Source organism: Theobroma cacao, chromosome 4 (assembly GCF_053813885.1).
Source record: "Theobroma cacao isolate CCN51 chromosome 4, ASM5381388v1, whole genome shotgun sequence".
In the NCBI taxonomy this organism is placed as follows: domain Eukaryota; kingdom Viridiplantae; phylum Streptophyta; class Magnoliopsida; order Malvales; family Malvaceae; genus Theobroma; species Theobroma cacao.
The window spans coordinates 1,481,294-1,499,162 of NC_142642.1; the positions used below are offsets into that span (position 1 = coordinate 1,481,294).

At 33.0% G+C, this 17,869-nt stretch overlaps 1 protein-coding gene across 2 annotated transcripts; it reads right to left on the reverse strand.

Annotated features, from left to right (window-relative positions):
- Window positions 1-138: 138 nt before the first annotated feature.
- LOC18600892 (mitochondrial arginine transporter BAC2-like) lies at window positions 139-16,932 on the reverse strand. Of its 2 annotated transcripts, none has more exons than XM_007031620.3 (7): window positions 16,752-16,928; window positions 11,357-11,479; window positions 5,759-5,834; window positions 4,328-4,423; window positions 2,928-3,444; window positions 857-992; window positions 139-443 (listed from the first exon to the last, which is right to left on the reverse strand). In XM_007031620.3, the coding sequence occupies exons 2-7, from the start codon at window positions 11,471-11,473 to the stop codon at window positions 246-248; spliced, it is 1,140 nt and encodes a 379-aa protein (XP_007031682.2). In that variant the 5' UTR covers window positions 11,474-11,479; window positions 16,752-16,928; the 3' UTR covers window positions 139-245. The 2 variants fall into 2 exon arrangements, with proteins under 2 accessions (XP_007031682.2, XP_088661254.1); XM_088805128.1 differs by having other exon boundaries at window positions 339-475; window positions 16,752-16,932.
- Window positions 16,933-17,869: the final 937 nt, after the last annotated feature.

Consider the following 17,869-nt stretch of genomic DNA (forward strand, 5'->3'; position numbering starts at 1 on the left):
ATGGATTAAATCATGAAACAATTTTATTGATATGAATTTATTTTTTAATTGGAGGAACGACATTCGAATTTTACTTTTTAGATAAAAGATCATATATCAACTAATAAGTCAAATGCTCAAGTACTTATTGATAAAGAGTTTGTTAGTTAAAATTATAAAAATGAATTTTATTTTAAAAAGAAGTGAACTAACCCAACCTGATTCGTGAACATTCTTTTTAGATAATGAATTACATGCTCAAATTATCAATTACTTGAAACAAGATAATTAATGGACAAATAATAACTTCCCACTAACAAGAATGATGCTATCCCACTACGAGCCATCCGTGGCCAAATGCCATGATATAAGACATTTCTGTCTGCCGGGTGAATCCCTGTAATTCTCTCAAATCTTTTCCCTGGTATTTTCCACTTGAGAAGCTTTCTCTCCATTGAAATGAACTGCAAGGCATAATTGGCTACATGAAGGCAATCTGCATATGAGCGAGACAACTCAAAATGTCTTGACCATGCATTGATTGTGAACCTAGTGGCCTACTTCATACTTAATATTCTTTTCATCAAGGAACATAAAAGCTTAACAACCACAATATATTGAGTTTCTAGCAGAAAGAAAAACAAATACGAACATTTACAAACCAAAACATGCCAAAAGGGAACAGGGCTCATACATAGAAAAAAAAAAGGGAACAACATTGTAAATTATAACATAAATGGATGAAGATTGAAAACAGAACTATTTTGTCATACTGACTTATTAGCTGGCAATCTCATGGCAAAGGTAACTTGGATGAACAAATCCATATGCTACAAGTAAACATCACAGATAAAGCAGCTCTTAATAAAAAATATACCTTGGGCAACACTATACATTGTGATCGACTTTTGGCAGTGTCAAAACTGTGAGATGCAGCAGCAGCAACTGAACCTGAAAACCCAGCTGCAAGACTAACAGCTAAAGGGGAGAGTGGACCAATTTCTTCGTCACACCTGAGGAAGAATTCCAAATTTTAGCCATAGAAGCTAACATCTAGAAGTTAAAATCTTATCAATAGTTTGGGCAATATCTGAAATTCATTGCAGATAATTTCACATAATGCCATATAATGATATATAACAATATTCTATCTCAATTCTTTGTTTCATGTTAATTTATACAGCCATGGAAAAGTGGTTCGGTCAAACAGTAAATTTTCTGAGCCAATATATGACAAGGAAAACCATGTCACAAAAACTTTTGACAGCATAACTGATCATGGAAACCTGAGATTAGAGGCTTCAAACTTAACCATATATTACTTGGGAAAACTAGGACTAGCTCTAAACTAAATTACAAAAGGCCAAATACCTAGATGATCTTAAATATTAAGTTTGAATGCCCTCCATTTCAAAAAATGGAATATGGTATTTCATTCCCTGGAAAGTAATGAAATTATTAACTTTCAAAAAAAAAAAAAAAAAGATTGACAGTCCAATTCAAAAATCATGATTTTACAACCTAGACCTATCTTTTTATCATGTGGCTCTCTTCCAGTATACAGACCACACTTGGGTGGAAAACTAACCGGGATATCCATATATTACTGATTAAAGTGCCTCAAGCAGTATAAGAATAAAGAAACAAATTTTTTTATCTTTATTAACTATACAGACACTTTTGAGGCAAAATCGTAGATGCATTAACAACTAAAGCATATCCTAAATGACACAGCCAATGGTTAGAACTTGGTTCTTTCACTTGGAAGTTTCAGTTCAAAACTTGGTGAAAGGGGTGGTGCTGATGTAAAAGAAGAGGACTACTGCCAATGACTAACCCAAAGATTCAATGGGCTTCTACAAGTACCAAAGATGTATCAACTAAACCACAATCCAAAGAATACTAAACAAGGCAAAGAAAGCTAAGACGTTTTAGTCTTTTCCGTCTTGAACTTTGTTGACAGAACAGACATAAATAAGAGAGAAACGCAGATTTATCCTTCATAACCAATAAGATAACAAATATTAACAAAGCCAAGTTTGTGAAAGAAATGCTAGCATATGTGAATGTACACATCGTGCTAAAACTTGATCATTACTATTAACCCGGTTTAAAATTGAGATAATAGTTTACAACATATCAACATTGTATCCAAAGAGAAAAAGGAATAGATGTCCACCAGCTAACCTAACTACTAACAAGCCAATTAGTCTTGTGCTTCAAGAAAATTTAACTGAACCAGAAAAAGGTGGATCTCTTTATATTTGTCAATTGTGAACCCAAGACCTATTCTTTTCCAAAATATTCCCACTATAAATAACTTCATTTGCAAGCAAAATGGTACACAAATAGTTCTCAGATACTTGAAAGATTTGAATTTTAAGAAACGGAAAGCACAAATAAAACTGGCATCTACACTAATTTGCACACACATGCAAATTAGTATCATATCAGTGATAAACCAACACTTTTGTATCAGAAGGTGCCCAGAAAGAAAATCTATACCATGACATAGAAAAAAATGCAACATTATGTTTTCTTAATTGTTTAATAATTTCCCTTAGAGAACACCTGTGGCCATTTGGAAACATTTTTTTTGTTTTTCCTTCCTAATTTCTTTTCTTTTTTTTTTTTTTTGGATAAGTTTCCTCTTCTAATTTCTTTCCCTTACAAGCACCAGATGTTCAGATTATTACCATTAACACAGTAAAAGTATATTAAATCTTGGTTTGAAGTCCCTAAGGATACAATAACAAACTTGAACTAAAAAATTAGATGATTGCTTTGCCATGTTTGGTTCAGCATCCTTCTCTCTATTCTCCTTCACATGAAGAATGAAATATAATGAGAACAACCCTAGCTCACCATAAAATCAACTAAAACATTCAACAGGAAAACATTATGCATCATATGACATGGTGGGAATTAAAAAAAAATTAAAAGAACACCTGGGTAGGGGATCCATCCCAACTGCCTTCCAGTCTAGCATTGCTCGATGTAAAAATTGCCAAGTGGAGAAGAATATGCCACCAAATATAGAGTCTCGAGCAACTCCAGAACGAAGGCCTCTCCATAATGCACCCCATCCTTCCAAAGAAATGATTTGGGATGGCCTCCGAACATCATAAACTGGTGGTGGCTTCCCAGACCCAGTCATCATCCAGGGGTAATCTTGTATGGCACCAACCATATTAGGATGTTTGCTGTTTAAGATGGACAACATTCCTACCGAATGGTTCAATGTTCTCATCTCTGGTGTATATCCACATAGTAATCGGGCAATTGCTGGCACAACAGATTTATTTTCTGTTACTGGAGTCGATCTTGAAAAGCGAGAAGCAGAGGTCACTTGCGCGCGAAGTTTAATAAGTTCAAAAGGCGAGCTTGTTAGCGACTCCACAGCACCAGCTGCCATTCCTGCCATAAGGGCCTCAGAGACATACACATAATTGTCTTCTCGACCATCTGCGAAACAGCCATATCACCACATGATGCACTAAATGTTGTGGATGCTATGGAAGGAAAACTTATTTCAATTATTCTATTACATTATGCCATTTACATGAACATTTCAAATTATGAGGAGAAGTTGGGAAAGGAGAGTTTGTTGATTATGAGCAGCTACTACTAACATCAGGAAATGAGATCACTGAGACATAATTATAACTCTTAGGTTTTTGCATAGAATCCGAAGATTTTTTAATATAATTAACAAGAAAAGGTAGAACATCCACAGATTTTAGTTTTAATTAGAATGCAGCTACTCAATTGAATCTCTTTCTTAAATAAAACAAAGAGCTGCTATTGACAGATTAGTTTTGTGAAATTTTACTATACAACTATACCTCTAAAACATCTATACCCATTTGACTATACATGCTTACATACAATAAACAAATTAGACAATAAAACAGAAAAATTAGCACTATCCATGCCAGAGGCACAGTTAGACTGATAGAACATGGAGAAGGGTGGGTTTGTATTTGATGGCAATAAAGTGACTCAAACAAATAGTCACTTTGAAGAAAAGTTAAAAGCAAAACACTTTGTGATGCCTTGGTTTCTGAATATTACATTGTATATCATGAATCAAATTAACATGGAGTAACTTTGAGATCTACTCAGCAATTTAATAAAATACATAACCGACTGATGTTCTTTAATGATCAATGCTATGAAAGCTCCTAAGTTGTCTCTTTTCTAACTGGGCACAAAATATTAAAATATGGTTTGCATGTTTTTTAATCACCCAAATTGTGGAAGAGAATGTGCACACTTGTTATATTAAGCATACTACATTCAGGGTAAAATGACTTGTAAATACTACTTAGTGAATGACAAAGAATACCTTTACAGAAGGCTGTCAAAACTTCATATATTCCAAAGCGAGCTCCCAAACCAAAAATTCTCCCCCAGGCCAACCACTCAAAGCCACTATACAAACCTGTGTTTTTTAAAAGAAAGCAAAAATCAAACAGCAAATAAAAGTTAGGATACTGAACATAACAAAATTTGTTTCTAGAAAACAAAGCTAGAAAGGGAAAGCAAGCATAATAGGAAGTAAGCAGGATACCAAAAAGAAAGGGGGTGAGGGGAGAGGAACTGCAAATTTTAGTTTCCATAGTAGTATATTCAAATTTCTGAAGGTATCAATCAAAACAAATTGGATGTCCATCTTTCCTATCTGGACTGTCCCAAAAATAATCCACTTTCCTTTTCTAATACTTGTTACTTTTTTTTTTTCTCTATTCCATATATTTTAAAAAAAATTTACAGTAAAAACTATAGAATAAAACTATTATAAAAGTTATAAAATAATAATATCAAAAACACTAAACCCATAATATTTCTCTTAATCTCCATGCCAAGTCAAAAGTGAAGATTCAATTTGAGATGGAGGAAATATGTATTTATATGGTAGAATTAACACATAAATGACAACATAAAAGAAACTAAGAGGAAATAGATAGGCCACATTTAAGGTTTAAACAAATGCTACGAATTGCCCCACTGATTTGTAGCTTAAATTAATTTAGAGGTCTATTTTTGGATTTTTTTTTTTCAAATTTAGAAGGCATCAAAGCATACAATTGAACATGCAACCAATCTTTTAACCATAACAAGCTAGAGGCTTCGTGCACCATGCTTGCCCAAATTACAGCTTCAAGTTTCATCCAAGTCAACTCTGTCTTCATTGTACACTTATTTTAAAGATCGAAGAGAAAAAGGTAGTGGCTGCAACAAAATCCATTTTGCTTCTTTCATATATTAGACATTCTCCTCTACAGTTTAGCTTTCATAAGAAAGCACAGAGCATTACCTATGTACAAAGCTTTTCTCTCCATCTACCTTCCTCTTTTAATCTTATGGGACTGAAAACTTAGTCCAAACACAAAATTATTTCAAAATTTTATAAAATTGAGGGCAAATGGTTCTTGATGTTATTATGAATCAGCTATGAGCATTTCTTCTTTCCCCTTATTCTTCATTTGTAATTGCTAAAGTAATTGAAAGCTACCAGGTGGAGAAGGCCAAAAGTATCAAACAAATTTGAAAATTCAATAACCACCACCCATATAGGAAAAGTAAGCATATCAAGGTTCCCAAAATCACAGTACACAATTCTATTTTGCCAAATATGCAACCGTTATATACCATTCCATCCATTTTGTCAATTCATATTAAACAAACAAAACGAGTAACCAGCACCTAACATTTTGACTTAAAGTGGAAGTCCAATACATAAGTAGAATAAATAAAAGAGAGGCCTAAGGCTTACCTGAATTTCCTGACAAAGCTCGAACTCGATTTATAACCTGAGAGGCGGTTAATTGCTTACTGGAACCTGAACCAACCTGTTCACCTTGAAAGATCAGAATATATAACATATATTAGAAATAAATAGGTTACTGATTTTTCTAGAACAAGAAAAGGGTAGTGATGTAGCCGAAAGGTTTAGGGCAATTAGAACTCAACAATTAGGGCTAGAATAGGGTTGATTGTGTTGGAACAATAAAAAGATAATTGGGTTTTCAAAGAAACCTCTTGAATAAATATTCAAAATAACAAAAGATGATAATGATAATCTTCTACCTAAGATACTTATTTATAATAGTTAAGATAAATCCTAATCAAATAGTAATTCTAATCCTAAATAAAGACTTAAAGTACTAAAATTCTAATAAAGATAGGAAAAAGAATTTCAAACTAAATAAATAAAATAAAATCCTAAACTAACTAAAATACTAAATAAATTTTCATATGCGCCTGCATCAGTCCCCTCGGGTCAGAAAAGACTCGACTCCGACGAGTAGGCCTTGACATACTCCTCATAGATGTCGGGATCCACTCTTTTCAATTCTTCTTCTGCAATCCAAGTGCCTTCATTAGCAGGTTTACCAAGCCATTTCACTAAAAATCGCCTATACGGGTTCCCTCGTCTAGATCGAACCTCTTTTACATCTAGCACATCCTCAATAACTTCAACCTTAGCAATTGGAAGGTGCTGAATTTGAGCGTCTATGGTAGATGCAGTTCCATCACATCCATCAAATGGATACAAGTCCAAAATATTGAAAATAGGACTGATTTGTAACTCAGGTGGTAACTCAATTAAATAGGCATTTGAACTGATTTTCTTTAGCACCTTACAAGGTCCAAACTTTCTAGACTTGAGTTTGTGATAAGTACCCTTAGGAAATCTTTCTTGCCTCAAGTGCACAAGTACTTGATCACCTTCCTCAAATTCCTGCTTGCGACGATGTTGATTTGCTGTAAAAGAATATTCTGCATTGCTGGCCTTTAAAGCAGCCTTTACCTCTTCATGAATTTTCCGAATATGGTCAGCAAATAACTCTCCTTCATTACTCACTCTAGCTTCTTGTGGTAGGGGTACTAAATCTAGCACATGTTGAGGTTTTAACCCATATGCAGCCTCAAATGGTGTCTTCTTTATGCTTCGATTGACAGAATTGTTGTAAGCAAATTCAGCTTGGGGTATGACTAAATCCCAAGTCTTTGGGTTATTTTGAATAAGACATCTTAACATATTACCCAAACTTCGATTCACAACTTCTGTTTGACCATCTGTTTGCGGATGGCAAGTACTAGAATACTTCAACTCTGTCCCAAATTTCCTCCACAAAGTTCTCCAAAAATGTCCCATAAACTTCACATCTCTATCAGAAACAATGGAAGTTGGAATTCCATGTAATCTTACAATCTCACGAAAGAATAATTCAGCAATATGAGGTGCATCAGAAGTCCTAAAACACGGAATAAAATGTGTCATTTTTGAAAACCGATCCACCACCACAAAGATAGAATCAAATCCTTTTGCTGTCTTTGGAAGTCCCAAAACAAAATCCATACTCAAATGAATCCAAGGTGCATCTGGCTCAGGTAAAGGAACATATAAACCAGTGTTTTGAGCACTGCCTTTACCAAATAAACAAGCTGGACATCTTTTCACCAACCTCTCCACATCTCGGCGCATTTTTGGCCAATAATAACGATCAGCCACCATTGCCAAAGTCTTGTCTCTCCCAAAATGTCCTCCTAAACCATTCCCATGAAGTTCTCTAATGATTTGCTCCCTTAAAGATCCTTCTGGAATGCACAATTGGTTACCTTTGAATAAATAATCTTCGTGCAACCTATAAGGTAAATTTTCAGCTTGTAATGAACCTTGCAAATCAGTTATTATCTTGCTGAAATATGAATCAGAACTATACTGATTTTTAAGTTCTTCAAATCCTGTGACTTGAGTGCTCATAACTGATAACATTTTACATCGCCTACTCAAAGCATCAGCCACAGTATTAGACTGCCCAGATTTATATTTTAAAGAGAAATTAAATTCATTGAGAAAAGAACTCCACTTAGCATGTTGATTACTAAGCTTTTTCTGCGAATGCAAATACCTTAAAGCTTGATGGTCAGAATAAACAGCAAACTCACGATAAGCCAAGTAGTGCTGCCAATGACGAATGGCCCTTACCAAAGCATAAAACTCTAAGTCATAAGTTGAATAACGTCGTCTAGAGTCTGTCAACTTTTCACTAAAAAACTCTATAGGCCTTCCATCTTGACTAAGAACTGCTCCAATTCCTACATATGAAGCATCACACTCAACAACAAATAACTTCTCAAAATCTGGTAGTGCGAGAACTGGGGCTTCAGTCATCAAAGCTTTAACTCTTTCAAAGGCTTTTTGTGCAGAATGTGACCATTCAAATCCATCTTTCTTCAAAGATTCAGTTATAGGACTCATAATAGAACTAAAATTTCGAATGAATCTCCTATAAAAAGATGCCAAACCATGAAAACTCCTTACTTCTTTGATAGATGTAGGTGCTGGCCACTCTGAAATTGCACGAATCTTCTCTGGATCTGGTTTCAAACCCTCTGCAGACACAATGAAACCAAGAAATACCACTTCTGGTTGCATAAAACTGCACTTTTTCAAGTTTATATAAAGCTGCTCCTTTTGAAGAACTTCTAAAACTTGTCGTAAATGTTTTAAGTGCTTTTCCTTATTGTGGCTATAGATCAAAATATCATCAAAGTAAACCACCACAAATGAATTCAAGAAGGGCTTGAGTACCTCTGCCATGACTCTCATGAATGTGCTTGGTGCATTTGAAAGGCCAAATGGCATCACCAACCATTCAAATAATCCATCCGGGGTTTTGAAAGCTGTTTTCCATTCATCTCCATCCCTCATTCTAATTTGATGGTATCCGCTCTTCAAATCGATATTTGAAAACACTCTTGAACCAACTAATTGATCAAGCATCTCATCTAATCGAGGAATGGGAAAACGATACTTGATTGTAATTTTATTTATGGCACGGCTGTCCACACATCCTCCATGAACCATCTTTCTTAGGAGCTAACAAAGCTGGGCAAGCACAAGGACTTTTACTTTCACGCACTAGACCTTTCTCCAACAACTCCTCAACCTGTCTTTGTACCTCAGCTCGCTGCATAGGTGGCATTCTATATGCTGGCAGATTTGGTAATGCTGCTCCTGGTACCAAATCAATTGCATGTTGGATGCTTCGTAAAGGTGGTAGACTTTTCGGCAAATCCTCATTGAACAATTCTCCAAACTCCTTCAATAACTGCTGAATTTCTGTTGGATATTGAGGAGATTTACTCATCTGATCACTTTTTAAATGCTTAGTTACAAAAGCATACATAATACCCATCTCACTACCTTCAGCTTCAAAATTTTCAGCAGATAAATACCCAGTGATCTTGCTGATCTTGTTGTTTACTGATTTCTTAGTCTCTTCTCTAAGAGGATATAAAGTATACCTCTTGTTATTCTTGTAGAAAGAATAGGTATTTGGCTTCGTCTTATGAACCATATCATGATCATACAACCAAGGTCTACCCACAAGAATATGACCAACATCCATTGGCACAACATCACATAGGGCCTCATCATCCAAGTTATCTCCCATAGTAAATTTCACCAAACATTGAGTAGTTACTGGTACTTCGTGTCCCTTCTTTAGCCACCCAATCTTGTAAGGATAAGGATGTTTGTTTGTAGGAAGCTTTAATTTGTTCACTGCCTCTTTTGAAATAATATTTTCCATGCTTCCTACATCAATGACAAGATCACACACTTTACCTTCACAAACAACTCGTGTGCGAAAAATACTTCGCCTCTTCCAATCTTCTGCTTCCTCATTTACTGTTGTTGTCATTACTCTTCGTACCACTAATGACTCACCTTGTGCAGGATAAACATCGATTTCCTCTACCTCCTCCTCATACTCATCATAAACAGGCTCTAACTCTTCCCCTAATTCTGCTAAGTTCACCCTTCGTTGTGGGCAAGCAAAAGAAGTGTGCCCCTTTTCCCCACAAGTAAAACATCGAATATGGGAATTGCTGCCTCCTTTATTTGTAGAAGAACCAGAACTGTTTTGTCCTCCATAAGGCATTATACTCTTGCCTTTATCATTCTTTTCAACATTGGTTGCACCTCTATTAGTTTTATTGATTGTGGCAGCCCCTTGATAATTTTGTTGGGATGTTGGATAACCTCGTCTTGCTTCAGAATTATTTTACCAATGGGTGCCATATAAAGGCTTTCTAGCACCATAGCGTAAAACCCGTTTTTCTGCTGATAGAGCATATTGACGAGCATCTTCAATGTTGTATAAACGAACTACTCCCATCTCGTCTCTAATAGAATGATTTAAACCAGCAAGATAACGAGAAGTAATTTGTTCGTTACTCTCAGCTAACCCAACCCGAATTGATAAGTTATTGAATTCCGATGTATACTCTTCAACGGTCATGTTATTTTGCTTCAAACAATGAAACTTTTCATACAATTCCATAGTATAATCAGCAGGTAAAAATTGCTTTCGTAATTTGCTTTTCATGTGCTCCCAAGTGCTGATTTTAAGCTTACCTTGTCGTGCACGTTGCTCTTCAACTCTCTTCCACCATTGAAGTGCAGTACCCTTTAATTTCAACTTTACAAATAACACTTTTCGATTTTCTGCCATGGGTTTCCATTCAAAGTAATTTTCCAAACTAGCTTCCCAATCCAAATATTCTTCCGCATGAAATTTTTCATGAAAATCAGTTACTTCGATCCTGATTCTTCCACTGTTTAAATCAAGAGCATGTAATAACCGGCCTTCCAATCCAACTCTTGCCGCTTGATTTGCGGGTCCATCTTCATGAAAGGGGTTCTCGTTCTCAAATTCGTCATCATCCTCGAGATCATGAATCTCAAGGGGGTTGTGGTCACCTTCCGGATTCTCCATTCGGGCTTCCACTGGTTCCTGACGCTGCAAGGCTTGCACAGGCCGGGTCAAGTCATCAATCATTCTCCGCATCTCTGCCAACTCAGCTTGTTGGGGCTGATTGCCTCTACCTCGACCTCTAGCTCGACCAACCATAATCTCCTAACTCAAATCCTTATAGGATAGTAAGATCGTTTGCTCTGATACCACTTGATGTAGCCGAAAGGTTTAGGGCAATTAGAACTCAACAATTAGGGCTAGAATAGGGTTGATTGTGTTGGAACAATAAAAAGATAATTGGGTTTTCAAAGAAACCTCTTGAATAAATATTCAAAATAACAAAAGATGATAATGATAATCTTCTACCTAAGATACTTATTTATAATAGTTAAGATAAATCCTAATCAAATAGTAATTCTAATCCTAAATAAAGACTTTAAGTACTAAAATTCTAATAAGGATAGGAAAAAGAATTTCAAACTAAATAAATAAAATAAAATCCTAAACTAACTAAAATACTAAATAAATTTTCATATGCGCCTGCATCAGGTAGTAAAAGAAAAACAGATTAATTTGAAACAAAAAGGAAAAAGAAAGGGAACCTGAATAAGTGATTTGATAGCGTCAAAAGGGTAAGTAAGAGCAGTGGCGAATACCACAGAACCTGAAGCGACAATTGCATGAGTTGCAAACAAATGGTTCTGCAACAACTCATCCATTCAAACCTGAAAAAATTACAATTATATATTTCTTATTTAATTCAGAGCAAAAGAATACGGTTCATTGCAAATGCACGTAAAGAGGGCATATAATGTAACTTGTATTCAACTGAATCAAAACGAAAAAACTTTTAAGCGATTTTAGGATCAAATGAAAGGAAAATACTTAGAGTCTCTCGGAAGCTTGTTTCCACTTTCTTTATTAAAGAAAGAAATTTAGATAGGCAACAACTAGAGTAGAGGAATGACAGTTTGACTCAATGAGTTAAGAAACAAAATAGATTTGATCAGAGTTAAGGGATTATATGGTTTTTGGGTTCATACCTTTAGGTGGCGTTTGGTATTTTGCAGAGAATGTAAATGCTGAGTATGTGATTGTTGGGAAGATAACTTTTCGGTGTTTAGTATAACATGAGAAAGGGATGATTGTAGGGAATGTGATTGCTAGGAATATTACATTGTAGTGTTTAGTTTGGAAACACTTTATTGAGAATGTAATATAAATTCATAAAATTACGTATAAAAATAAGTTGAATAAATGTACATTCGTTTTAATGTAAAATTTTAATTTTTCAACTTTATCTCTTAATATAATAAATAATAACTTGACAAAATAACATAATAATTTAATATTAATTATTTAAATATGAAAATATATAAAATTACTAAATATTTATTTTTATTCTAAACCTATAAATATTAAAATGAATAATGCCTAGAATTAACATATGAATAATAAAATACATTATCCAAAGAATTTTCTAATTTTTTGTCTTTGAACTTCTTCAGCTAAAGATTTCCCTTTTTATTTTTCTTTTAAAAATAAAAAGCAAATGCTTTTAATAATAAATTTTTATGAACAAATAGAAAAGCTCCAATGTTTCACTCAAATCTTGTTGAAAAGCAAGCAAAATTTTAGGTAAAATGTGCTAATGGAACATATTTCCTTATTTTTCTCTATGAAAATTTGTCAGCTGAACCATCAACTTTCCAAGCTTAGGACCAAATATTTGTTTCTACCATTGGATTTTGTATGCTCAATGAAAAAGAACAAAAAGAAAAAAAAGACTGGCCGAAAAGAACAGCCCCTGATGTTGGGTTCTCATATCATGCTAATTACTATCAACTGAATTCGGGTATTGAAGATGATTATGTCCCAATGCTAAATCATAGTTCAAAAAGATTAACAAGTCAACTGATTGAAAAACAAAGAAAGAAAACCATAGAGAAAACAAACCACTGAAAGAGGCCATCCTTTTTTTTTTTTTTGAAAATTATCAACCTGCTTTCATTAAATCAAAGGGAATGAATTTGTTCCCTTGTCCAAAAGAAACATTGGGACAAAATCTACACGGAATAAATACTGGGCAATATGCTCTCACAAGACTACCGAGTATATCTTTCCAATATTCTTTCCTGATAACTCCACATATAATCCCCATCATAGACATTGAACAATAAAATGCCATCCTACCATTCTCACTTTTCCCACCCCTTTACATCAGACCTCATGGCTGTAAACGAAAGGACCTGTACAAGACTATACAAAATTAACCTAGTCACAAAATCAAAGTTCCTATCATCCATTTCTCTATCCATTTTCCAGCAAAACAATTTTATGCAAGCAGCATTTAAAACACATGCAGAAAACTCGTCCAGTTTAAACATCACTAAACACTTTGTCCTAACAATAATCATATTCCCAAGCCCAACATACGGTGATATCAATCAACACCATCAGCATCCAAACAGAAACATGTGTAATTCTGAATTAATACAATAGAGAATAAAACAAGAAGTACATGAATGAAACAAGGTTTAATTAACAAAAACTAGCTAGGAATTAATACAATCGAGAAGTAAATGCTTCTTTTGTACCATATGCAAAAAGTGTACGAAAACAAATTTGTTGATGCAAAACAAACAGAAAGCAGATGATTACCCAATGTCGAAACCATGACTGATTTGAACCCAGACAGTGCAGACACTCCAAGTTTATCGAAAGAAAAATAAACAAACTCAGATAGGATTAAAAGAATTAGTTAAATGAGCAAAGGTTTTAGCTACAGCCACGTAAGTTTCTAGTTGATCATGACATTTAAAAAATCTACCTTTTTGAAAAGGTTTATTAACTTTGAGTGTTTTGCATGAAAATATAATTATCATGCGTCGTTTTGAATAAAGCTTGATTATCATGATCTACAAATTTAATTATAATGTTGCTTATTAATATAAGTATAATATTAAAATTAATATAAATCATTTGTTTGATTACATATTTATATTGATAAAAAGTTTTTACTTACGTATCACTAGAAATCAAGCTAAAGGAAAACATATACAATGAATGCATATGTCTAAAAGAAAAAAAAAACTTCTCAAACTTTAATTACTCCTTTTGCTAAAACATATTGTATATAGCACTAAATGTTTTATAAATTTCTTAAAGGAAAACAAAAGTTTTCACATTTTCATTTTCTTAAAAATTTCTCAAATACATTAAATGAATTATAAATAAGTTTTCAAGAATATAATTGTGGGATTTTGAGTTTAAAACGTTTGATTTAAATTCATCAAGTATAAATAACGAAATTGCCCTTTTTGTCAAAACTACTTATGTTTCTTATATTTATTTATCCTTTATAAGATATAAAAGAATTCATAAAAATGATAAAAATATAAATTTTACTTATAAAATGTTTGATTAAGCTTACTTAGAAAAAAATGAAATTGCCCTTAGTGAAAAGTTTTCATTTTTCTTACATGTATCTAGCTTTTTAAGTCTCCAATTTGATTTGACAAAAAAAAAAAATATATATGTATGTTATGAATATTTTTGTGAATATCCATTTATTCTATCTATATCTAGATTTGATGTAAATTAGATTGGATTAGAATTTAATCCATCTAATCTCTAAGTGTTATCTTCATCTTGTAAATTCTATCAAGATAAGGGAGTTATTTGCCTATAAATAGGCCCCCTCAGTTCATTTGTAAATATACACTTCAATAAGAGCTCTTTTCTCTCCCCTAAATACTTTCTTTCTTCTCTTTAATTGTTCTTTCAGTTATCTTTATTTATTCTTTTAAGTTATTTTTCATAACAATATATATATATATATATATATATATATATATATATATTTTTATAAAAATAATTTATTGAATCTTGAGTATAAAATATTTGCTAAAACTCACCAAAAAAAGAATAAAATTACCCTTGGTCCACATCACCACTATTATGTTACTTTACACATATATAAAAATTTAGGGTATCATATTATCAAAAAATGTGACCACAATATTTCAAGCAATTCACTGCTCTTTTACCATTGATCCCACAAATTCAAAATAATCAAAATCACCCACTCCACAAGAAATTCACTATATCCACTATTCGCTACTCCAAAACCTCTAATTCTCCCATTTTTCCACCTAGCCCACTAACAAAGCAAGCACTAATCTTCACAAAATCAATTGTGTACAAGTACCTTTTAACAGCCTCTCTATTAATCAATTTTTCAATGTACCAGAGATTGAAGAGGATGAGTATGCCAACTATGTAAAGGGCAAATGTATATCTTGATGAAGTGGTCACATTACTTTGTGGACCCAGTACGCAAAGGAAGTTATCAAAAGGAGTCCCGGCCTCGTTTAAAGCCAATGCCTTAAATAAGTTCTTCAAGGTCTAGTATCACTTCGTTTGTTGCTTGATCACCAACAAGTTGAGTATGGGGTTTTAGATGATGTTTGACAAGGATAGTCTAACTAGACCTAAATTTGAGTATTATATGTTCATTCCATGTTAAGAAATTAAGCGGGTGATTAATTAATAGGATAGACATATACCTATTAATCATACATAGTCAAAAATAAAACCTAAACTTAATCAACTTTAGCTTTAATTAATTTTTTACAGACATATAGATAGTTAATGAAGCTAGGTAATTGTGTGATGACTTGACGGAGTATTATGCATGCTTAAGGAACCTAGACTAACATTGATTCTCATAAAAAGTAGGTAGTTAATTGATCTTGTATCCCAACAAAGCAATAGCTGAAATCATAATCCTAGGCTTTAATTACATTGTTTCCTCACTATAATCTTAGTTTGCAATTCTTGGATTAATTTAGATTTTTAAATTTCATTTCATTTCATTTCAGCAACTTGTTTTTTTCTTGTTTATTGCTTGGATAAAACTTAGCTTATTATAATTTTAGTAATTAGCAACAAGTAGTAAACCAACTCCTTGAGAGATCGACAAACTCAACTTATCAATATATTACTTGTTGACGATCATGTGCACTTGCATGATTTCCTTCATGAATTGAGAACATCTTTAAAACAAATATATTGGTAATTTAGCAAGCAACAACTACCTAGGAGGTTAAGTAAAACTGATGGGTGAAAAAGTAAGTGCATTCACAGGAATAACAGAGTAAGGATCTAGAAAGATTAACTTTCAATATCCAACATTTCAACCAAAACTACACTTGGAAGCAGTAGCTAAAATTGAATCAACATGCAGGCAGCAGAAGGGTCAAAAAACATAAAATCAATCACAAGGATTTTCTTTCAATACAATGAATGTCGGCTTGCAAATCCAAAAAGAAAACAGTAGATTTATACTTGGCAATAAAACAGAGAAACATAAAGAGAGTAAAGAAGAAAACATGAAGCAGTAGATTTATACTTGTTTTTGATCCATTTGCTTATGTTCTTTACTATTAATTTATACATTTTTTTTGGAAATTCAAGTTGAGGTTTGACAAAGGTTGGAAATTAAATTGGTTTCGATTAGATCCATGGCAGCACAATTTTGAAAGCTTTGAAATTATGCACATAAGTAAATAAGAAAAGTTTGGCTTAAAACCACCATTAATTCCATATTGAAACGAATACAGTAAGAGCAATGATTGTGAAATTACGTCATTGCTAACAAATTTCAGGAAAATGTTTCCATCCCAATACCAGAAGAAATTAAAAGGAACTGATAATTAAGATCATAGTCTTCAGATAACAGTTAATGAAAGGGAAATATTGTGCAGCGGTTCCTTTTTTGTATGTGCTCTTAATCTATCAGCTCTAGATTGACAAACTCCTACAAATTCAGTGACGCTTGATTCTTTGCAAGGCTTAATTTGACGTTATAATTGGTTGAAGAACAATGATTCGAACATTTGTGAGAGAGAAACACAAAAAACCAAAACCAAAGAGAGAGTGAATGACATCAAAACACAGAGAGAAAGAGAGAGAGAGAATCTAGGTCTTTCTTACCTCAATTCGTGGCTGTCGGATGAATAAAATGAAGGATGGGCGGCTGGCGGGGAAGCGGCGATTGTGGGTGAGCCCGTGAGCTGCCGGCAAGGGGGAAGGCAAAGGGGCAAAGGGATTTAGGTTAAGTTGTTCGTTCTGGTCGGGAGTCTGGACAGTTTTCGTCTCCAGGATGATCACATAAGACAGCTTTAAGGTTAATGAAACTAGACCCAAACCTAAGAGCTTTAAGCGCCAAAAAAAATGGAATGAAGTTTGGATAAGAAAAAAAATTGTATGGAAATTGTTTTTTATTATTTTGATAAAAGAATTGAGGACTATATGATAATTGTTTATAAGCATACCCAATTTGTTTTCAAATGCATAAAAAATTATAATATATACATAATAATAATTTAAATTTTTATTAATTCAATTTTAATTTTTCAATTCGGTTAATAGCATGAAAAAATCGAACTGTGCTGATAAAAAGATTGAACTTTTAAAATCAAACACCCTAAAAACCAATATAACTAAATAAAAAAATCAAACTCGGCTTAATTCAATTGATTGTTTTAACTTGAAATGATTTTTTTCCGTCTTAATTATCAATGAAATTTTTCATTTTCAATGAAGAATATATCAACTGAAAAATATCAAACAATATTATCTACAAAATTTAATTCTTCATGCACAAAAAAAATTTGGTATAAAAAGGACCTCACTTTTTTTATTTAACTTTTTTTTATTGCAATTAGATGTAAATGTATCTCTTTAATTTAGTTCACCAAATACTGTTACTTCTTTAATTAATGAGGTAAAATTAAAATTTTTTAAAAATATAAATTTAAATATTAAAAATTTATTAATAATTAATTAAATAAAAACAAAAAATATCCCTTTTTTCTCTCTCACTCCCCACAACGTTCTTTATTGTTCTTCTCCCCTTCTTCTTCTTCTTCTTCTTCTTCTTCCATTAAAAATAAAAACTAAAATATCTCACTTTTCCTAAAATCATCTTCAGCCTTTCTTTTTTTTCTTCCATAGACATCCAAATTAAAATCTTATTGAATTCTTAAGAGAGTGTCGCTGAAACCCTAAAAAGGAAAAAAAGTAAAAATTTTGATATGCAGATATTCTTT

Coding starts and splice junctions, on each gene's coding strand:
- LOC18600892 (XM_007031620.3), bottom strand. CDS start 11,473: ATGGATGAGTTGTTGCAGAACCATTTGTTTGCAACTCATGCAATTGTC. Junction 4,424..5,758: donor AGCTTTGTCAGGAAATTCAG/GTAAGCCTTAGG, acceptor TAAAAAACACAG/GTTTGTATAGTGGCTTTGAG. Junction 3,445..4,327: donor TTTGACAGCCTTCTGTAAAG/GTATTCTTTGTC, acceptor GCTGTTTCGCAG/ATGGTCGAGAAGACAATTAT.